The sequence below is a fragment of the Capra hircus genome, chromosome 8 (genome assembly GCF_001704415.2).
Source record: "Capra hircus breed San Clemente chromosome 8, ASM170441v1, whole genome shotgun sequence".
Classification (NCBI taxonomy): Eukaryota; Metazoa; Chordata; class Mammalia; order Artiodactyla; family Bovidae; genus Capra; species Capra hircus.
Genome location: NC_030815.1, coordinates 28,700,046 through 28,724,104, shown reverse-complemented (window position 1 = coordinate 28,724,104; position 24,059 = coordinate 28,700,046). Strand labels below are relative to the sequence as shown.

General features: G+C 34.2%; 1 protein-coding gene across 5 annotated transcripts in view; it reads right to left on the bottom strand.

Moving 5' to 3' along the window:
- Window positions 1–24,059, bottom strand: part of PSIP1 (PC4 and SFRS1 interacting protein 1) — a 39,306-nt gene that overhangs the window by 5,090 nt on the left and 10,157 nt on the right. Inside the window, exons 4-11 of one of the 5 annotated variants that reach the window (XM_018051938.1) lie at window positions 17,614–17,752; window positions 15,287–15,391; window positions 14,348–14,410; window positions 8,903–8,999; window positions 7,802–7,877; window positions 3,876–4,104; window positions 2,841–2,959; window positions 106–161 (exon numbers count right to left, since the gene is read on the bottom strand). In XM_018051938.1, coding sequence (XP_017907427.1) covers window positions 106–161; window positions 2,841–2,959; window positions 3,876–4,104; window positions 7,802–7,877; window positions 8,903–8,999; window positions 14,348–14,410; window positions 15,287–15,391; window positions 17,614–17,752 — 884 coding nt within the window. The other 4 variants (XM_018051942.1, XM_018051941.1, XM_018051939.1 and 1 more) reach the window with 4 other exon arrangements.

Below are 24,059 nucleotides of genomic sequence, written 5' to 3'. Positions count from 1 at the left end.
AATAAGAATATCAAATGACTGATTTCAACATGTATACAATTAAGTTTCTGTAAAACTTCCTTTCTGTGTATAACATTATACATCTTAGAAAGTGAAATAACTAACCTCGCTTCTTCTCCACTTTCTTAACTTCTGGCTTCTTTCCTTCATCTTTATTCTGCCTATCAAATGTTAACACAAATATTTCAAAAACATTGGAACTCTGACTGATAACCAAATGCCCACAATCCCTTTTGTAAAAGTTTTTCTTTAAAATAGTTAAGTGACCTAGATCACAAGGAATTGACTATAATTTTTAGACCTTTCCAATGCCACATTAGTATTAGTATAAACAAAACAACATAAAAATTAACATGCCAAAATAATCTAACAATCAGTGGCATTTTTTCAGTGGCATTACAAATTTTAACAGCTGCTTTTGTGCAATTTTATTCCAACAATAGTGTGTTAAAAGACCAACTGCAGGGTCAATGGATAAATAGGCCATAGTGGGAAGAGAATGCCTGTTTCATGAATTCTAAAATAGCACTTCAAATTAGACTGATGTAATTGTTCCCACATCTCCAAAAGGTAGGTAATTTGAGGGGTTCAAAGTTAGTTACAAGATTAAATAGACTATAATGCTACTATATTACAATAAAGTGGGATTTATTTTTGCCATTGTATCAAACTTAAATGACATTTACTAGTGTTTACATACCATTTCACAAATGAAAAGGTACCATTTTACTGTAAATCACAAAAATAACCATTTAAAAATGAATTCTTAATAATTTCTAGTACCTTGACTTAGAGTTCGGGCCCTACTATAATAAACCAATTGAAATAGACAAGAACAAAAAATATCTAAAAATCAGGTTGTTTTTTTTTAAAAAAACTTTATTTTAAAATTTTGGTTACAGTTTCATTTTTGTTTTCTTAACAAGTCTACTATTTAATCTCTCAGGATTAAAAAAACAATTATTAATATTCTAAAGAATTAAACAACAAAGGAATGTCAAGGGAAGGGCACAACTGCCCCATTCTCTAGGGGTATAATATAGCTACTCCAGTTTAACACCTAGCTTCAAAACAAAATGAATTTTTATATTTTCTAAATGAAATAATGTACAACCACCATCTTCATCTGAGCTTGTAACTTTCAAACACAAAGCTTCATTTTAAGCTTGGTAAAAAACTTAACAGGAATGATGGCCGACCTTAGTATGTAGTGTGTACCTTACAGGAAATGTTTTTTAACAATCATAACACAGTAATAATGCCATTAATGAAGTCCTCAATTTAGAATCTGGAACATTCTTCCATCAAAAGGGGGGAGGGGGAAATTCAGTCCAATGAGTCTGTCTCAAGATCTTCATCTCTTGTTTGCTCCACTTGTATTCTCTTTTCAGTAACTGGATTAATGCTTTGAGCCCAAAATGAGATATATTTTTTATTACTGTAGATTACATGTTGTTTGGCTGGGAATACAATACAATAAACTTTATTTTTGCATAATGCATTTCATACAAGCTGCATCTGAAATGCTTTACAGAGCAAAACTGTCCAAGTACAAAGTTTTGTAATAACAGAAGAAGGAAAGAAAACACAAATATTAGAATTTGAGAAAGTTACATTCGGAGGACATTCAAAAAGAAATTGAAACACATAAAGATTAACTTTGAGATACTAAAGGATTGGGCTAGATTTACTAAGCAACAACTAATTTTATATCTTAAATTGGGGAGCACAATAAAGTTAAAAGCAACAAACAGTCCAACAACTTTTCAGTGAAAGGACAGGAAAGGATAGGTAACAAAAAAATAACTAATATTTACATAAATGGTCCAAGTCTAACAGATTAAAGGGAGTAACATTTCTGAGCTTTAAATCAATTTTTAAATTACTCCCTCTTATAGCTAAAACTGCTTATATATCCTCCAAAAAACTAAGAAAGGAGATGGTCAAATGCTATACTTTACAAGACTTTCAGCTTACAGATTTATTATATAAAGAAAAGGTACAAAATTATTTAAGAATAGTTTTTTTAAGAATTTCACTGCTTAAGTTTGTCTTAGTGACCTACAACATGTTTTTAAAATCACCTCCTCACTAAAACAACAAAAAAACAGTTTAGTCAGAATAATGCAAGACGTTTCACAAAGAAAGAAACGTTTTTCAGAGAAAGACCTCAGAAGAGACAGTCTAAAGATAACTAAGAAAACAAATGTAATAAACACATAAAGCCTAATCATCGTCATTGCTATTTTCCTTATAAAATTATTTTATAGAATAAACTTAAAGGGGGAAGAAATTCCCCATGGTAAGTATATATTATCTCCAAGTATCAAAACTTATTATCTTGATTTATATTGCACACATCTAATGCAAACCCTGTCAGCCTTTCAGATTTACTTGTACTGGCTTCATGGGTTTCCAACTGTGCTTTTGTTATTTTTGCTGGTCTTCTGGGGGAGGCCTGCTGGTGGTATGACAAAGATAAATATTTCTTTCATTCTCTGTCCACTAATTTATCATCTTTCTGTATTTAATATTATATGAGAAAACAGTAGAGGATGAGGACATTTTCTACAAAGCCTTGAAGCAGTTAAACCCTATCTGCACTTTCCGTTTAAATTAAAAATAACTCATAGGGTGATTATCTCAGTGAATTTCATCCTCTTTACTCAGAAAAGAATGAAGCTTGAAATATGATTATCATATACTGAAGACATTTTTCTAACACATAGGCAAAGTCACTTCTTTAGAAGGCTTCAGAAAGTCTGGAAAATGAGATTCTATTGTTTAAAATTTTCATGCTGGCTTAAAGAAATTGAAATTTATAGTAAGAAAATACTTACTGCTCAGTTTCCATTTGTTCTTCTTGCTTGCGTTTTCTATCTGCAACCTCTTTCTCATGTTGTCCTTTGAGCATATTCCTTCTATGAGCAGTTTGAAAGTTTCTTCCACCTTTTCTCTTCTGTTTTATTTGAGAATTAGGATGGTTTTAGTTAACTATCAAGTCAGTGACTAATGCTTCTATGATTACAGTTGTGGGAGAAAAGCAGCAACTAGTTTTCTTAAGGGACAATTACTAATTTTAAAAAATCTTAGAATTCCACATGTTGTTGCTATCTAAATTTAACTTTCGCCTTGATCAATTTGGGATTCATAATCTATTTACTGCATTACTATAGGAATGACATGCTTTGGTTAATATGGATTAAAATGAAGTACATTAGGCTGTTTGCCTCTACACTGTGACTTCAATACCTGTTTACTGACAAGTGCCTGCTCAACCTATGGAATTTTAGGTCCGGGGCTTCTCAGGGTATTAATAAGTTAGATAAACATAAATGAAAGACCTACACAACCTGGGTCAGTAGATTTCCAAGGCTATACACGAAACTTTTGTTTTTATACAGAAAAGAATTCATAACTTTAATCAAACTCCTAAATTGCTGCATCCAAATAAAGTACCACTAATAAACTGTACACTCAATAGGTCTGAAATGCTCGTTGAGTTCAATAATATAAATCCATGTATAAATTTACCTTTTTACATCTGTTGTCACTGGTCACAACTTACTTGGCTTAATTCTTTACTTTCCTACCTTTTCTAAGTAGATGGGGTTATTGGAAGTTTATCATACAACATTTTAACTCCCATTTAATTGTGAAAAGGTAAGGTAAACTTATGATGTACAATAAAGCTTCAAATTTGCTTTTTAACACTGCTAACTGAAGTTTATTCAGAAAGGTAAAGAAATTCATTTTAACTTTTAATCATATTTATAGACTTTCTTAAAGATACTGAAATCTTGATCTAAAGATTAAGAACTACACAAGAAACTAAAAATAAAACAAAGGTTTTATTTGATATGCAAACATTCTACCTTTTCACCTTCTTGATCATCTCCTTCTTCTTCAGAATCAGAGGTTGATGTAACCCCTGTTTTGGCTAAATTTTTCCTTTTTGATTCAACTTCCTTTTTCCCCTCTTTTTTATCTGGCTCTTTTCTTGGCTTTTCTTCTTCCTTCTGGCCCTCTTCATCCTTTTTAAGCTGTTTTTTAGGTTGTTTTTCCTCTTGCCCCTTTTTCTTGCTTTTGTCTTCTTCAGTTATCCTATAATTCACAGGTAAAACAATGAAAAATAAACTTTTATGTATCTTGTCATTCAACCACAATCTCTGAGTTAATAACTATTTTGGGTAACAATAAGCTATACATAGTTTTTTATTTAAAAACAAATTTTAAATATCTTCAAGTAAAATGTAAGGAAGGGTCACTATCAGCCTATCACACACAAAAAAGAACATCCTTTTAATATAAGTTAGAAGATAGAAAAATTACAGTGGCACTAGAAGAGTGATTCCCCACCCCACCCCACCCCCATTTTCTAAGTTCTTTGTAGCTCATTCACTTAAAAATAATACTGGGTACCATCTCAGATGCCATGGTACTATTTTTGACTCTGGGGAACAGCAGTGTGTAAGGTGTGTGAGATCCCTAGATTTTAGCCACATAGGCAAAAATACAATTGCAGAATCAAACTAGTATGGTGAAATACAGTCATTTTAAAATTTGAAGAAATATTCCTTGCAATTTAAAAGGCTCAATTCATGCATATAATGGTTATATATATGGCCAATTAATATTATGCAGTGTTCAAGGAATTTTATTGAGAATTTCATGTTATTTAAAAGCTGCAAGGAACCCCAGATCATTCAGTCCAACCCATTCCATTTAACAGGTGAGAAAATGATGGTGCAAAAAGGTCAGTTAGCCCAATATCTCAATTCCAAATCAACTGACTTTCCAGACAGCTGCTTCCTTGAACCCTTAAGAGATTAACATGCAAAAGAAAAAAAAACCCCACATTTTATTTCTTTAGACATTTTTTGTCACATAACTGTCATTGGCTATGTTTATCTTCTAATGTTATATGGGTTTCACCCTTTACTTTTAATCAATGGAAGATAAAGCAGGCAAGTAAAATCACTTTAGTATTTTCACAAGTTAAATATTTTGACAATGATCTTTTTGTGGAGATGCAGAAGACAGGATCAAATATAAAAGGCATTTCCATGGCTCTTAAAAGTTACTGACCAACTGCCTCCCCCAAAATGTTACCCCCTGTGCAAAGAGGCAGGTATTAAAAATAAAAATATCCTTTTAACCCCACATGTCTGCTTCTAGCAACGTATTCTAAACAAGAAAAATGTATACATACAAGGAATAAACATTTTAAGAATTATGACTCACATACTGGAGAAACATGCCTACTTTTCTCTCTTAAAGATAGAGTTAAAATGTGTATCATATGCTTTTAAGAAATGGATTATTTCTAAGTTTTAAAAACAGTATCAAAGCAGAGAATTCCCATAAACATAACTACAATTAAGTCTTTAGTTAATTCCCTCCTTACCATCTTCCGTGAAAAATAGACCTCTTGGGGATAAGTTCTCTATTAACAGGTCAAGGTATGGTAGGAAAATTATACTAAAGGAAATTATAAATATAGTTTAATTTAAAAAAAAGCCCCAAATATCTCAATGACTTGTAACAGATCTTTACATGAGGATTAGGAGATGGTTTCAGCTTTTCTGGACTCCATTCCACTGTCTTATCATTTCAGGACCCACTGCAAAGAAGCTGTCACTACCAGAGACACCCATTGTTCTTATGGTGGACAGCTTCCATTTTAAAAGGGTTTATATAGTTTTGCTCTGCACTCTACTAAGTTTTTGTCCAGATACAGAGCTAAGAGTAGCTGTAACAGCCAATGCCTAGCCTACATACAGCACAGATGAGAAATAAACATTGTAAGCTACTGGAGTGGTCTATCATGGAAACCTAGAACGTGTGACACCTGCTTTGCATTTGAAACCCTGCTATACAACACACGAAACTATCGTCTATGATAACTGGAAAGAAACTTTATTCAGTGAATTTGTGGCTTTAGGTGAAGAGGTTTCAAGACAAAAATATTGGCGTCTTCCAGTTGATTGTTATCAACATAAATTTTATCGGGTACTTTAAGAAAAAGTTCAAAAAATAACAGGACAGCTAAGGAAGGAGAAAAAAATCCCATGCATCTCAGTGGTGAAAGTTGTTTCCAGCCTATAAAAGATTTTTAAGTTCAGACAAAGACAGGAGTCAAAGATCCAGTCAAGGTAATGTATTAAGTTGCCAGCCTTTCCTTAAGAATTCAAACTGAGATACCTTGATCCTTCTGATAAGCAAATGATTGTAGGAAAAAGAAACCAGAAGTGGGTTTTCAAGAAAACATATAAACTCAAAGTACTTTTACTTAAGTGTAAAAAGATAAGCATGTCTGGGGAAGCCTTATGAGTCACATCACTGCACATGAAGCTAACTAGAATGAAATGGACACATACACTAACAATGAAGTATTGTTACACTACCAAAAGTGATCACAATCTGCATGAAGGGAAAGTAATGGAGATTTAAAAAGGAATCTTGAGTCAAACTCCTGAAAGTATGAAAGGAAACTAAGAAAGCTGCTTAGCTAGTAAGGAGGGTAGTACTTTCCAGTGCAACTATTCATACTGAAGAAGATCAACTAAAGATGATACTAAAAAAGTAGAGAACTCTCCAAAGAATGGGCCAAAGGTCAAGGAGAGAAATGGACTAGGAACAAACCTATTCAAGGAAATATCCTATATATAAAATGGGGATCTCACAATATTTTCCCAACAGAATTTCCTATTTCCTAGGGAGCAGTGACTGCTGTATGTCTCATAATCTTGTCCTTGGGAGTATTTATGGTTCCCTATCCCAGATCAAAGTGCATATATAAAGGGGAGAGGGGAGCAGATGACCTGTGTTTTAGTTCCTACGTCTCTACATCAAGGCCTTAAGTTGATCATGAAATCCAAGACTTGATGCCTTGATTAGAGAAGACATCTTACAGAGGGGATGAGAGAGATTCATTTGAAATGTTTAACAACAAACTCACCTGCATGTACTTAATATTTTAATTTCACTATAGTAATTAAAACCATGTTGTTTTTTGCCACTATTTTTGAGAATATTTAAACAGCTGGCTTGGCAATAAAATAAAACTCTTTCAACATACATTGGTTAAAAAGTACCAACACTCTTAAGTTGTTCTATAACTGAAATTTCCAATAAACTGTTTTCATTCAAAACATTGTAAATCCATTCTTAAATGACATACTTGAGTCTTTTCCTATAAAATCCTCGAACACAACAGATACAAAGTTTTTGCCTTGTCTAGATATATATTCCTATTGGTGAAGTTTCTACCCAGAAAGTTGACACAGACAAGATCCACATAGAAAAGAACGGTGGCAAGGAAGGAAAACGGAAATACTGATTGTTTTGTTGCTAACTAAAAGAAGTCATCATTCCAAAAGACTCATTTACAAAAATAATTTTAAGTGTTATTTTGAAATAAAGGCTATTCTGGAAGAGCAAGATTTGTGGAAATTGCTTCAAAAATACTTTGTCTGGGGGTGGGGTAATAAACACTTTGTCTAAAAATTTCTTTAAACGAAGAGATTATAAATTTTACCCTGCATTATCTGAGTATCTTACATCCTGATATATAAGAAAATGTCTTAGATTAATGAAACCATATCAGATTTTTCTTGATTCCCTGTCAACTTTAACTTTTTATATAATAAAACTATGTTTTAAAGAATCTCTCATAATTCTAAGAAATACAAAATAGCAATAATAATCATCTGCAAATAAAAACTTGTAGAAACTCAAATGTTTATACATATTTGAAGTGAAATGTCTTATTTATTGCATAACTAATTATAATACTCACATGTCACTCTCTGAAGGACAAGGTTGTTTTACCATTTTGGGTCTGCCTCTTGGTTTTGGAATCTTGACCTCTGTGGCTAACATTCACAGGAAGAAAATTTTTGTAACTACCAGTTTTCCCACCAAGATGTAGACATCATATATAAAAGTTATACATACTATTAATTAGTAGTTATTACAGATATAATTAGTTTTTTTTTACTTTAGGTTTTAAAAATCATATCCTCGTTCAAATGAGTAACAATTTAGAGAAGTAAATCAAGGTTATTTTCAATTTACCTTTAGTATGGCTGAGGACTTAAAAGAACATCCTTCACTGTTGTTTTAACAGGAATGTCACAAAATTCAACTTTATAGTAGATAATAGCCCTTATACTCAACATTCATATACATACTACAATATCATTTGTAAATCTATGTTCACGACTTTGAAAATTCTTAATCAGAATTCACTAAATTTTCTAACAATACCATTAATTTGATCCATAAACAAATTTGAGGCAGAGGTATTACTCAGTTTAAATCTGTTTCATTAAGAATCCTATATTATGAAGTAGGGAAAAAAAATTGTCTCTATCCTGGCTAACTTTCTTTGTTTTACTTTGTATTAGAGATAGAGCCTTCCAAACAATTTCCTATTTGCCAAATTAGGAAAATATTTTAAATAGGCTGAAGACATCTACATATTATATAGGTCCTAATAAAGAAAGAATACAAAAATTTAAAAATTCATAACTTAGATAACTCAAATGTTGTGTTCTCTTGCTTTCATTACGATTCCATCTGGAAAGCTCAAGTTTTCTGAAGTTAAGAGGTAAAGTAAACCCATTAGTCACAGAATTTATATCTCACCACAGCCTCATTAGCTGCTATTAACGGAAAATGTAATGAGGATAAACAGAAAATGAAAAAGTTTCAAACAATTATTTCAAATTTAAATACCTTATCAGAGAGCAGAAACCTTAATGTTTATCTTCTTTAAAATGTGTATGTTACACATAACCAAGTGTCTATTCACCTATTCCAAAGCAGCTGAGGTACAGCACTTAAATGGATTAGAATACTGATCACAAGCCAGATACTTAAACATTAACAATCCTACCTGCAGGTCGTCCTCTTTTAGGACTCACTTTTAGATTAGCAGATGCTGTTGCTGTAGTCACTACTCCAGCCTCCTCAGTTTCTACTTGTTTTTCTGCCTGAATAACAAAGATTTAAATTATTTAGCATGGTAGGCATTCCAAGTTTATTAGTTTAATGGCAAAAACATGCCAGTGTAAGGTAAGTTCAAATATAAGCATAACTTTAAAAATATACATATTCATTTATTTGGCTGTGCTAGGTTTTAGTTTTGGCATGTGGAATCTAATTGCCTGGCCAGGGGTTAAACCTGGGCCCCCTGCATTGTAGCACAGTCTTAAGCCACTGGACCACCACTAAACATTACTTTTGTTATGATTTTCACTTTTCAACAGTTGACTCAGTGATATCTTCAAACTTAGCTTATAATTCTAGGAAACAAACTATAAAACTTCACTTTTTAGATCTTCTCAACCTAAAGAGTCATTTGTAAAAATAAATGGAATATTCTTGATGCAAAGTGTTAAATAAAGTATAATTACACTGAATAGCCCACATATTGCTTATAAATGTACTTTCATTAAGTATTTCAAAATGCTAACACTTTACATTGTGTACTTATGATATACAACCTAAATTAATGTTAGAAAAGGCAATAAATTAAGTTGCTGATATTTCCATCCTTTGTAAATATACACATTTTATTTTTGAAATGAGACAGATCTGCTGTTCTTCCCTAGGAGTTATTCTTATTTTCCATAAAGAAGGACTTACTGTAAAGAAATCCCAACAAACCTTTGCAAACTATAATGCCCTAAAGGTAATGAGACAACAGCCTCAAATGAGAATCCATTTAATCAATTCAAGCATTAGAGTAGAACCAAGGTTGATAACCACCAATTAGAAAGGAAATACAAGCATAATATCATAATGGAAGAGAGAAAAGAAATAGTGAAGAGATCAAAAGGAGCAATGAGGATTACTATGAGCTGCTTCCTCACCCTCAGCTACTTAGAATTCAGCCCAAACTATCTCACAAAATAAAGCCAATAAAGCATCTCACAAAAACTTGCATAATCCAATCTTACTGATAAAAAGTCTTAATCTTTTAATCAACAATCTGACTTGCAAACACTTGAGATAATGACAAATACTGGTAAGGATATGGAGAATTATTCATATATTAACAGTGATCAAATCAATAAACTGGCAAAACATTACTGATTACTATGAATATCAACAATATAGAATATGCAAATCTGACTCAGGAATCCCACTGAATTTATCGTTTTTCATTAAAAATAGTTTAAGTTTAAAAACTTACAGACCATCCCTGCTCTACTCCTAATTTGATAGCTCTGGAGTAAAAAGCCGGGCATCTGTTTTTATAACAAAGGTTGAGAACCCAAGAATGTATGAAAGCTCCTATTAAGAAGTTAGGAGGGCCAAAGTTCTCTGAAATTCAGTTCAAACTGATAAGCTCTTTCAGTGCCAGAAGAAAAACCTCTCTTCAATTACACTTTCAACTTTTGGAAATAAATCATGACACTGCATTAAGAATTAGAGGTATGAATCTTTTTGAGGAGATACCAATTAGAGATAGCAAGTTCATCTATAACTAATATCATAAATAAACACTTTGATAAGCAAAAGTACAGCCCTTCCACAGACATATATTCTTGACTATTACAGCAAAATCATGCAAGTCAAAAGCACTCCTCATGAAAATATTAACTAAATAAGAAATATTTTATCTATAAAAATGACTATTATTTCAAATATATATCTAAATATCTTAAATGCAAATATTCTGACTAGATTAATTTTTTCCACATTTTATCTCACTGGGACCTCTACTGTTCAGTTGCTAAGTGGAGTCTCTTTGCGACCCCATGGACTGCAGCACACCAGGCTCCTCTGTCCTCCACTATCTCCTGTAGTTTACTCAAATTAAGGCCATGGAGTTGGTGATGCTATCTAACTATCCCATTCTCTGCCGCCCCCTTCTCCTTTCTGTCTTCCATCTTTCCCAGCATCCGGGTTTTTTCTAATGAGATCTCATTGAATTAAAAGATGCTTACTCTTTGGAAAGAAAGTTATGACCAACCTAGACAGCATATTAAAAAGCAGAGACATTACTTTGTCAACAAGGTCTGTCTAGTCAAGGCTATGGTTTTTCCAGTAGTCGTGTATGGATGTGAGAGTTGGACTGTGAAGAAAGCTGAGCACTGAAGAATTGATGCTTTTGAACTGTGGTGTTGGAGAGGACTCTTGAGAGTCCCTTGGGCTGCAAGGAGATCCAACCAGTCCATCCTAAAGGAGATCAGTCCTGGGTGTTCATTGGAAGGACTGATGTTGGAGCTGAAACTCCAATACTTTGGCCACCTGATGCGAAGAGCTGACTCATTGGAAAAGACCCTGATGCTGGGTAAGATTGAGGGCAGCAGCTGAAGGGGATGACAGTGAATGAGATGGTTGGATGGCATCACAGACTCAATGGACATGGGTTTAGGTAGACTCCGGCAGTTGGGGATAGATAGGGAGGGCTGGCGTGCTGCATTTCACGGGGTTGCAAAGAGTCAGACACGACTGAGTGACTGAACTAAACCCTTTGACAAATTTTCTCCCCATTTATGACCCCATTTGCTAGCTCTACTCCCTTCATGACTTTACATAAAGGCTTCTCAACCCTACAAAAACCTCAAGGGACTGTCATTCATCTGCAATCTTGTTTTGCTGCACCTGTCCCACAAATCTCCAACAGAGGATTACCATAAAACTCTACTTTCCTTGCTTTATTACTTGCTACTGATCTGAGCCCTGCTGGAAAAAAAAAATCTACAAACGTGCATGCATTTTATGCAGCTTCATTTGTGGTCACAGTTCTCCATTACTCCTTTACCCTCTCTTTTGTCATTCCCTTTCCTTCTCCTCCCTCTAGCATAAACTTTCAATCCTTTCTTCTTGCCTTATACCATATACGCAGTCTTGCTTTGAATTCAGTGAGGGAGAAGGGAGAGACTGAGGCCAGCAGGAAGGGAGTCCCTTAATTTCCAAGTCTCCCTAGAAATTTTTAATAGTCCATTCCCTTCAATGTTATAAAAGATGAAAAATGTCTCTTTTCCATTAAGTCAGTTTCTTTAAATGTGTTCTCCCTTTTCTCTCACTCAGCATTATTCTTAACTTTCAATAATTTAAACTCAGTATCTTTGCTATTTCCTGGTTTCACAAAGAAAAGGTGTTACAGCCTCTATTATATTTTTTTTACTTTAACACCCTCCCTTAACCATGGAAAATCCTTGTTGCATTCTCTCTCCTCACTTCAAAGATTTCAAAACCACAGTGTAATTTTAACATTAAACATTTTATTCTTTAGTCTACTTCACCTGTTCTTACCATTTGACCTTAAAGTATCCTGGCAGATCCTAACTGTCAAACCTTACTGGGGCCCCTCTGCATCAGGACCCTACTAACCACTCCCTCATTCTTAAAATTCCTTCCTTCCTTGTTTATCTTGATAGCTTCTCTTAGAGTTTCTCCTGACAGTTCATTCTCCACCACAATTTTACAAGGCAACCTTTCATGGCCACTATATTACCTCAGGATTCTGGTTTCTGTGTGGTTCTTGGTAAACTTTCCCCCTTGACTAGCCATCTAATATCCTGTATTTATGAGACCACATCTATAACTTCTACCTTTAACCCTTTTGGTGTCAGAGAAATATATATTTTCAGTCTAATTCTCAAAGGTGTTTCACATCCTCCTCCACCTCTGCTCCCGAAACATCTCCTGCATCTCAGTATATAATCCAGTCATCCAGGCCAACACCAAGTCATCCTAGCTTCCTCCTTCTCCCTTCACACCCACTTTCAATCAACTATTAACCCCCTAAGGGGCTCTTAGCATCCCATCTTTTACCTACACCACTAAAAATGTTAGGTTAACTCTTTAGAAAGGTTTTTATAATTTAGTTACCAAGTCACAATCGTAACTCTCCATTTTAATTATCATATGTATTTACTATCTGTCTCAACAAAAATGTCATTCAGTGAGAACGAAGACATTATCTTCCTTATTTACTGATGATTTTCTGCCTGGGCCAGTGAAGTGAGTACCAAAATTCTGAATCAATTTATCAGGAAACTAGTCTCACTCTGCTTCAATTCAATTCCCATCATTTATACTGCTTTAAAAGAAGTATCTGAAATTTAAAATGATTCAAAGGCTATCCACCAGTTCTTCAGGATAACACATTGGTGTTTTCATACTTGTTTCCTTCAAATGTTATGGTCTGATAATACTGAAATGCAACACTAGAAATGCTTGAAGCAAAGTTTTCTCTTATGCCTCTGTCCTCCCCTACTCCTCCATCTGCCCGTCAAAATTCTGCCTATCTTTTAAAATCTTGTTCAAGTTATCATAGCTCCCTCACACACACACACACAGGGGATAAAAAGCCACTGGAAGTAAAATATGAAAACAAATAATTACAGTGGCTTTAATTAAAGACACTGAACTCACACTACAGTACTACAAGAGAAAAAAAAAAACACCCTTTTTAAAAGGCTGAACCCTTGGAGTTCCCTGGTGGTGAAGCAGTTGAGAATTGTGAGAGTCTGTGCTTCCACTGCAGGGGACATGAGTTCAATCCCAGGTGAGGGAACTAAAATCCCACGTGCTGCGTACTAACATCCCATGTGCTGTGTGGCTTGGCCAAAACAATTAACTAATAGCATAATTTGCCATTAAAAGAAAAAACAAACTGAACGCAAGTTTTCTTTGTAGCTTTGTCATATAATAATAGTTTTTCTATTAGTTATGTAACTAGGTCAGAAAAAGGTGTGATGAACAAAACTTCACATAGGAAAGAAGAAAACATTAATTAAAATCCTAAGATGTACTTCATCCCAAACTGTCACATCCTCTCATTTCATGCAACAATGTTGCAAAGTAGTAACAACAGCATAACAGTGGACATTTATAAAACACTTACCATGTATAAGGATTTATTATAAATATTTTATACGTCTTAACTGATTTAATCCTCTCAATAATCTTATATATATTATCCATTTTATAGAGAAACCTTAAGGCAGCAACATAAAAAGGAATGAAAATTGGTGCATTTTGTTTACCATTCAACTTAAGGAGGGAGAAGGAAATGGCAACCCACTCTAGTATTCTTGCCTGGAGAATCCCAGGGACAGAGGAACCTGGTGGGCTGCTGTCTCTGAGGTCGCACAGAGTCGAACACGACTAAAGCGACTTAGCAACAGCAGCAACTTAAGGATGTTGTATCACTAAGAAAGCAACAATTTTGATATGTAAACATAACCTATCCTTTACAATAAGGACTTGTTGTGAAACACTAAGTTTAAACAGTACAGTTTTTTCACTATCTACACTTCCTCAATCCAGCTAAAATAAAAATTCTTTTAAGATCTCTGTGGTTAAGCTGTAGAATTACCTTTCTCTTCCTCCCTCTTCTGGCAGCTTTTGGAGTGGTTATGTCAATTGCTTTAGTCACATCCTATACAAAAAAAAAAGATGAAACTGATAAATTATGCCACACCTGAAAGAAAGTTTCTTAAATTAAAAATCACAAACATGTTTCACTGAAAGAACTAGGGAACTTGTTTGAAATTATAAATTTTGAAAAGTCTTAATATTATCATTATGAAATAAGAGGAACTACTGCTATCTCTGTCCAAAAAACAAAAAAAATTTGTCAGATCAAATATTAAAGTCACACTTGCTAGTACACTGCGGGGGTTGTCTATTTAAATTTACAAAACACAAATCTTTCCACAGCAGAATCTTCAGTTGTAGGACTGTTAATGTTAAGAGGTGGTCAGGACTTGATCATATAACAATTTTATGAAGCCTAGAAGGGCTAAATAAGTATTTCCATTCAGATAATAAATACAGAGTTGGAAATAAACGTAGGTTTCTAAAAATTTGGTTCAATGTCCTTTCCCATACATCCATCTACAACACCTCGCTTTAAAGATATTCCTAACAAACAGTAAGCCAGTCTTTTAGCTGTACCTCATAACTTAACAACATCCAAGGACCTCCCTGGTAGTCCAGTAGCTAAGACTCCGCACTCCCAATACAGGGGGCTTGGGATGGATACCTGATCAGGAAACTAGATTCCATGTGCTGCAACTAAAGATTCCTTTCCACAGGCTGCAACTAAGACCTGGAGCAGCCAGAAAGTATAAAGATGAAAAAAATATTTTATAATATTATATTTAATATTCACACAAGGAGATAAGCCTTTAATATTTTCCCATTCATTACTTGACTACTTTAAAGATTACTTTCTACTTTGCCACAATCAACTCATTTTACAATTCTTCCTTGCAACAAGATGGATTTAGAATGCAAGAGAAATTAAACACACCTCATTGCTGGCTTTTTCTTCATGGTCGGTATCTTCCTTTGAAACACTTGTTTCTTTTTCTTCAACTTCAACATCAGATGACGCATTTGACTGTTTAGCTGATGCCTATGAACAATCAAATCTATTAGTTTCACAAAATAATTTTATCCCAACTTTAAAATTTGTGCCCATAAAAAATCAAAGCCTGTAAGAAAGCTAGAAAAGTACCCTTATTTCTGTTGCACAGGATACTTCTAGTATGCATAATTTATAAACAGTTTTAAATGCTATTACTCCTGTAATTGATGCATACAAGCTCAGCAGATAAAATGATGAAGCAGAAATTAAAAGTACAATTACAAAGAATACCATCCTGATGTTCTAACCAACACCCAACAAGGTACAATGTAAGGTGATTTAGAACAGCACAGACCTACACTCTATTCAACTACTGTAATATTCTGGATAAAGAATCTAATCTAAAAAAGTATATATATATACATACACATATATATGCATATATATAAAAGTATATACACACACACATATATGTATATATATATATGACATATATATATATATCACAACTTTATTTAAGGACCTTGACCGATCTATATTTCAAATTTAGTTTATTTAAAATCCAGATTCCTGAAACCCAAACTTAAAGTGATTCTGATTTAACAGACACTGAATGGGAGTCAATAATCATTCATTTTTAAAAGTACCCCCAGATGAGAAAATACTTGTAAGCAGGTGACTTAGGGTCCCTAGAGTTTCAAAATACCAACCAAAATGATGACAACCAGAGGTGAGGGTACAGCACGTATTTACAAGATGATGGCAATGTAATCCAAACTGTGCACCTTTCTAGCTTTTTCCTTTGGCTAGTCTTCTACACTGTTAACCCTTTTCCTTTTTTGTAAAAAAGGCAATGCTGATAATCCACAAATTTTATAAAAGTATATTAAAAAAATGTACAAATGTGTCCAAAATTACTTATAGCACTATAGAGATATTTATAAATTAATGATGGCAAATTTATGGTGTTTCTTTTATGTAAGTTTGGGCCTGAATGCTTGCACCAAACCCCAGGAATGTGCCATGGAGGATGTCTGGGCTGGGAACACAGAGTACATCACACCAGCATCATCATTCACACTTACGTTAAGAACAGAAAATTGTTGGGTTTCACGCACACAACCAACCAAATATTTCACTGTGAAATAGAAAACTCCCAAGTATCAACATGTACAATGAAAACTACCTGCAAATTAAGTAGGTAGATGGGAACAGAGAATAGAGTGACTATGCAAGACAATCTGGAGAATGAACATGACTTTGAAGGCACAATCATAGGATGCATAACCCAAGTTAAAGTTATTTTCAGGAAATAATCAACTCAGTCTTTTGGGACTCCCATTACACAGTCAAGGCAGTAAGAATGGGAAATCATTCATCAGTTCTCACATTTGTGCAACAAACATCTAGTGGATAACTATTCTCTCCACAAATATATAACAATGCCAGGCACACAGGACACATACAACTTCTCTGTTTATAGAACAAGCCTGTGGCAGTTAAGACTAGTACAGAAGCAATTATAAGTACTGTAACAAATAACTTTGGGGTGGCTAATGAAGGCACTTAGGATCATCTAATGCAGCCCTGTAAAATCAAAAATTTAAATATTCCTGACACAACAGCGTCTGAAGGTTTCAAACAAGAGAAAAAAGCCTGGCACAGACAAAGAACTAAGAAACATATAGACTAAAAGATACAAACTTGCAAAATTTTCAGTGTGTTGCTATTTCCTTCAGGTTTACTCACACTCATCCAGTTTTTAAAAACTCAAGTCTGAATACATACATACATACATACAAACACACACACACACAAACCCAAAATAAAAAGGTTTAAAGGTTGCTCTTATAGAAACCAAAAGCAAATATAATTTGCACAGTGCTATAAGTATTTTTGTCACATATTTAACCCATATTAAGTTCATATTCTAATTTTATAGATTTAGAAATTAAAATAAGAAGAAACACATCCTTTTTTGTTATTAAACCTAAATTTAAGAAACAGTACATATGGCTTTAAATTCAATACATTAAATAAACTTCCAATCAGGATTTAAATAACTGAATATTTCCTAGCTTTCTGAGATCTGTTTGACCACGAAGGCAGTATTTTCAGTTATCTAGATATAAAAGTCCAAGGTTCAACCTCACAAGAACTTAATCGGAAATTTACAAGGCTCTTCAATTATTTTCCTATAGCTAGAATACTGATTATTCACAAAAACTGAGTAAGTAATACTAAACTAAGTTTTATGTAATATGACGCACCTGTTGACTTGAAAATTTCACTTTCGGATTGTTATCTATCTCCCATAAACCTTCATTAAAGCCTTTTCGTTTATTTGGTTTGCCGTACTTTTCCTTATTTTCTGAGTAAGGAAATATGTCCTTTGGGCCTAAAAAAGCACTAAAAAAGGAGGGGGGGAAATATGAGTGTAATGCAATCTCAAATATAAGTGATTAACACTACCCTATGAACACAATTATCAAAACTTCTTAATCTAAATGCATTAAACATCATACATAAGTTAAAGGGTAGCCACAAATAACTCTCTAATTCCAAACACGTTTATTAAATTCAGTCAGAAATTTAATCCCAGATCCATAATTCTATTTAAAAAAACACACAAGCGGCACAATAATGTACTGCCCAATGCCACTAAACAGTACATTTGAAAATGATGGGAATCAGACCTTATCACTAGTTCATTTACGTGTGTATACACATATATACACATGCACACACATATATATTTTAGTCAATTCTTTTATTCATGATAATTGTATTCTAAAATATCACCATGAACACTGAATTAAGGAAATACTATACCACTGCTGCAGGGGAAATACAGGGTAGGTTCCTCTGGTCATATTTTTGTCAACCAATCAAAATATAACATTGTTTTATGCATTTTTCTGTTTGAAGATACCTTGTTTAATATATACTGGCAATTCATTTACACTGAACTTACAGCCAACAGCTTATGTAACACTCATTTTCTCTGTAAGGCACAGCAGTCTTCTTGCACTGAGGAACACTGACCAGCACTTCAGCACCACTTTAGGGTGCTACTATAAACAACAACAGGTTCTTTGCCACCTGATGCGAAGAGCTGACTCATTTGAAAGGACCCTGATGCTGGGAAAGATTGAAAGCAGGAGAAGGGGATGACAGAGGAGATGGTTGGATGGCATCACCCACTGAATGGACATGAGTTTGAGTAAACTCCGGGACTTGGCGATGGACAGGGAGGCGTGGCATGCTGCAGTCCATGGGTCGCAAAGAGTCGGACACGACTAAGCGACTGAACTGAACTGACTGATAAACAAAATGACCAAGGAAAAGGCACAAAAATGCAAAATCCACGACACTACACAGACTGCAAAAAGGACACTCGTTTACAGTATGACAGCTGAAAACAAAGTAGTGCACAGCCTTCCTTCAACCTCAGCTAGGAATGCGTGCATCAAATTACTCCATTTTTTGCCACTGCACTCAGACAGTACCATGAAGACCTCACAGTTAATGACTTAGGATTACAAGTAAATTTCAGTAAGCAGGCAAAATTCATAAATATAGAACCTGTGAATGATGACAATCAACTATTTTTTTGTATATATATGTCTTTAGATATAATCCCCAGAAAAAAACCCCTTGTTTATCTCCCTAGGCCAGTCAGTTCTGCAGAAGTTTGTTAATCCTATAAAGGTAGACACAGAGAATGTGTAAGGTTTTTGCCATAATAGTTGATATATATGTATTCTCCAAAGCAAGAGGAAAATCAAATTACTACTCATTTCCTCTAAAATATGCTACAATTTAAGGTTATTAATTACTAATTATGTTATCACAAATTCTGTATCTGCTGAAATTTTTTAAGAATTAGGGACCTATGACTATAGTTAACATTCTAGTTTAGACTATTTTAAAAGGCTTTAGAATAAAATTTCAACAGGAGACTAAGTTCAGTTCAGTTCAGCCGCTCAGTCGTGTCCGACTCTTTGCGACCCCATGAATCGCAGCACACCAGGCCTCCCTGTCCATCACCAACTCCCAGAGTTCACTCAAACTCACGTCCATCGAGTCAGTGATGCCATCCAGCCATCTCATCCTCTGTCATCCCCTTCTCCTCTTGCCCCCAATCCCTCCCAGCATCAGAGTCTTTTCCAATGAGTCAACTCTTCGCATGCGACGGCCAAAGTACTGACAGCTCTACTTAAATATGATCAATTACATGAGTCAGCTTTAATTATTATTTAAATTTTTCAGTTTATAAATACTGAACGTATCCATGTATTTTAACTGCACATCAGTTAAGGCAAATTATCATGACTTCAAGTGATCTAGAAATTCAGATTTTTACTAAGCATTATTCACTCCTACCAGCAATCTAAGGTTAGAAAATTTAACATATTTAGTTAAAACAGTAAAGCAGTTCCTCTAGCATAATCATCTCCAAATTCCAAGTAAATGACTTGAATTAAAACTCCATCAAAAATACAAAATATACTTCTGGTAAGAACAAAGTAATTCTCCCTTCTAAAAAACCTCACAATTTCTATAAGGCTAAGAGATGTTATCAGATATGGAAGCTGTAAAGACTGAGAAAGTTGGGTACTAAACAGCAACGTAGAAAATCAGACTAATTTATAGTTTGAAATCCCCAAATGGTTCAAAACTGGTAGCACCAGGAACTTTGAGAAGTGGAAGGGACCTTAAATTATTAAATATTTAATAAAATCACAGAAAAATGTCTTAAAACCTCAAATACGGAGCATTTTTAAAGTATTCTAAACCAAAACGCTATTCAAAAGAGAAAACTGATTCTTTCTTGTTGTTTAGTTGTCCAATCGCGTCCGACTCTTGCAGCACACCAGGCCTGGCTCCCTGTCCCTCACCGTCTCCCAAAGTTAGCCTAAGTTCATGTCCATTGCATCAGTTACGTCATCCAGCCATCTCATCTTCTGACACCCTCTTCTCCTTCTGCTCTCATTAAAAGTGATTCCACTATGATATTATTTAGCGTATGTATAAAGGTTTCAGTTAAATTTATGTGGATTATTTTTCTTTTCCCAAAACAGGTAGTCCCCACTTTGCATGACAAGAGACCACAAAAATGACCATGCAAAGCAATCTTGTCGAAAAATAGGAAAACTTACAATTATTCCATAACCTTCAAAAGTTGTCAAAACACTAAATGCACTATTACTGATAGTGTGTGTAAGGAAACTGGGTTGCCGTGCCCTCCTCCAGGGGATCTTCCCAACTCAGGGATTGAACGCTCATCTCTTACCTCTCCTGCCTTTGCTGATACATCTACACAAAAACTTGTACACAAGTGTTCATAGCAGCACAGTAGCAAAAGTCATTAAAGACCACATATTGTATAGTTCAATTTATATGAAATGCCCAGAATAGGCAAAATGATTACTGATTCCCGGGACTTCCCTGGTGATCCAGCGGTTAAGACCCCACGGTCCCAGAGCCAGGAGCCCGGGTTCTACAGGGAACTACATCCCATATACTGCAACTAAGAGTCTGCACGCCACAAGTAAAGAACCCAAGTGCTGCAACTGAGACCCAGCACAGTCAAAGAAACAAATAAGTATTTTTCAAAAAATGATTAATGGTTCCCTATGGCAATAAAGGGGAGAGACAGGAGAAATAAGTAGTAGCTGCTAAGGGTTTCTTTTTGGTATGATGAAGATGTTCTAAAATTGTACTAAGGGCTACATAATTCTGGATATACTAAAATCTATTATATGTTTTACCTGAATTGTTTGAGATATGAATTAACATCTTAACAAAGTTGTTAAAATATTTTTCAGTGAATACCACATTCCAAAGAAAACAAAAATGATCCAGAACTTTACCAACTACAGATAGCCACTGTTTTCACCCACTTGTTTGTAGCATATGTATCTATATAAACATGTAATTTTCATGTATATACTACTGACCCATAAATACTTTTTCAAACTATAATGAACATGTTTTCACATCAACAGTTCCTTAACAGCTAAACACTATATCACTAAATAATTTTTCCAAAATTAATTTGTCTACTGTCAGACCATTTCCTGTATCAAATTTTCTATTATAAAACGTAACTATAATAAATAATGTATTGCTCCATCTTTTCACATATTTTCCTAATAAATTCTAAGTAGAACTGCTGCCTCAAATGGTATGTTCAAGACTACAGAGCTCCTTAATGAGATTCAAACAGTTATGGTGAATGAAAAAAGAATCCTTCCATGTTGTCACCACAAAAAAGAAAATGACTAATTACAGGACCTGATGGAGGTTGGAGGTGTTAGCTATCACTATGGTGGTAGGTAAGCATATTGCAATATATAAATGTATCAAATCGTGGTGGTAATAACACTGCAATAAATAAATGTATCAAAATCAACATACCTTAAACTTGTGCAGTATGCATCAACTATACTTCAATTTAAGAAAATAAGAAGAAAACACATGCACACACAAAGAATCCTCCCCAGGGATGCAATCCCATAGGCTTGGTGAACAGGGATCAGATTAATTTTTAAGCAGCCATCACTAGTCCCCAAGGGCACAACCTCCTGTAGCTGTAGCTTTGATTCATCCTTCAAAGCTTTCAATTTTTAAATGACATATAAGTCTCAAAGAAAATACACTAAAAACAGTAATAGGTTTAGAGTTTTTTCCCCTAAAAAACAGTAAAAATGATGTGCTTCCTTTTAATGTTTAAAAAAAATTTTTAATAAAAAGATATGCATTAATTGAAAGCACATTACCCACTAAATTCCAGAGCACTTAGGGATCACCAAGATCTTCCTGTTAAAAGATTAGAAAACTGAAAGCCAAAAAGATTTACTGATGCAAGCAAGGTTATTGAGCTATTAAAGAGCAGAGCCTTCACTCTGTACAATGTTCCCTTAAACAGATTCCCTTTAACCACTGAAATACAGTCTCTGAAACACTGATTTATATATTAATAAAATATTGATGTCATATCCCTATACATATGAACTCAGTTCAAACACCAATTGTCAAAGCACAAGGATTAAAGCTAACGGAAAATGTCTTAAGAAAAAGCAAATCATTAACTACAGTATTAATTTTATAATTCTGAAGCAATTTAAATAATTCCAAAGCCTGCAGGTGTGTTTCTTACATAGCATATGCCTAAAGTGTGTTCCTGTGTATCCGGATTTTTCAGAATCCAAGTACACATAAAAGCAGTCATCTCTCTAAAGTCACTTTTTTGGAAACCATGTATACACCTACAAGAACATACACATACATGCCTCACAAAAACTCAATGACCACACACCTAAAAGCGTCCTTTAAAGTAAACCAGAAGTTGCATATAAAAAAATGGGATAGGGAAGTTTATCACGGCTGAAGACCTGAAGCTCAAAACCCATTTAACTGTTGTCAAGTAATAATATAATACAGAAACTTATACCTTTTAAAACACTGACTCTAACTTGATATTTCATTTCCCTATTATTTTTAAATCATAAAATATGAAACATACTGTTTTCAACTACATTTTATACAGCACACACACTACTTTATAACAGAAAAGGACTCAATAGACAATTGATACATCTACTATGTGCCAGGAACCTGACAATACAGAGATGAAGAAACAGTTCCTCTCATTATAAGAAATCACACAAACTCCACACCAACACAAACAACTACGTCTGTAGTACTGAAATTGTATAGAACTCAGTACAGAAGAAAATAAAATCCTATCCTATGATTCATTTTTTCATTCCTTTCTTGTGGATAGGTGACACAAAAAACTGACCACTAGAACTTTCCCATTCACCTTCACTCCTAATAACTGTGTATTAGGCAGGTTTTGAAACAACCTGTTATGGATAGTTTCAAAGTTCCTAGAATTGAGCATCTAACATCTTTGAATTAAGAGCAGTAAAGAAATAAAGTGGCAAAAACACTATCTTCATTTAAAAATTTCTAGAGTTTAGAGAAATAAGTAGACCTGGATGAGAGTATTCCCTCAATTAACAGTGATAATCAGCCAGCAAAACAAACTGCACTGCAAACAATCTAATAAGCATACTTACAAGTTGTGGAAAAATAATATGCAACATTATTTTTAATTCCTAATAGCTGACATTTTGTGTTTAATACATGCCAAGCACTGTTTTAAGCATCTTTCATGTAGTATCTTATCTGCACCTCGAATTCTAAGGTAGAGTATTTTATTCTTCCCATTTTACAGGGAAGAGAAGGACAAGGCTAAGTAAACCTGCTCAAGGTCATAGAGCAGATAGATAAAAGGCAGGATTCAAAGACACTCTTCTAATCCAGCTGTCCTAAACACTATAGAAATGCTAGCTAATGGACAGCAATTTCATCATCAACAAATTGATTTTATCTAGGTCATAGAGCTTTCAGTCTATTACCAAACATTTATTTAACAGCTACTATGTGCCGGGCACTTAAGTCAATAATGATAAACAAGACAGACAAGGTTCCTGCTCTCCAAGCTTTTCATTTGTGGGTGAAGGAAAGGAAAAAAAAAATTAGTCATTACTGTAATGGAAAAATAAGCATAAAAAAAGAGGATATGAGCTAAATGACTGAAAATCTGTTTTCTCTTTGTTGGGAAAGATAGGTCTTCAACCAGGAAGGACCTGAGACAAGATACATCTGTGTAACAGTAAAAAAGAAGATGTGATGAGGTTGG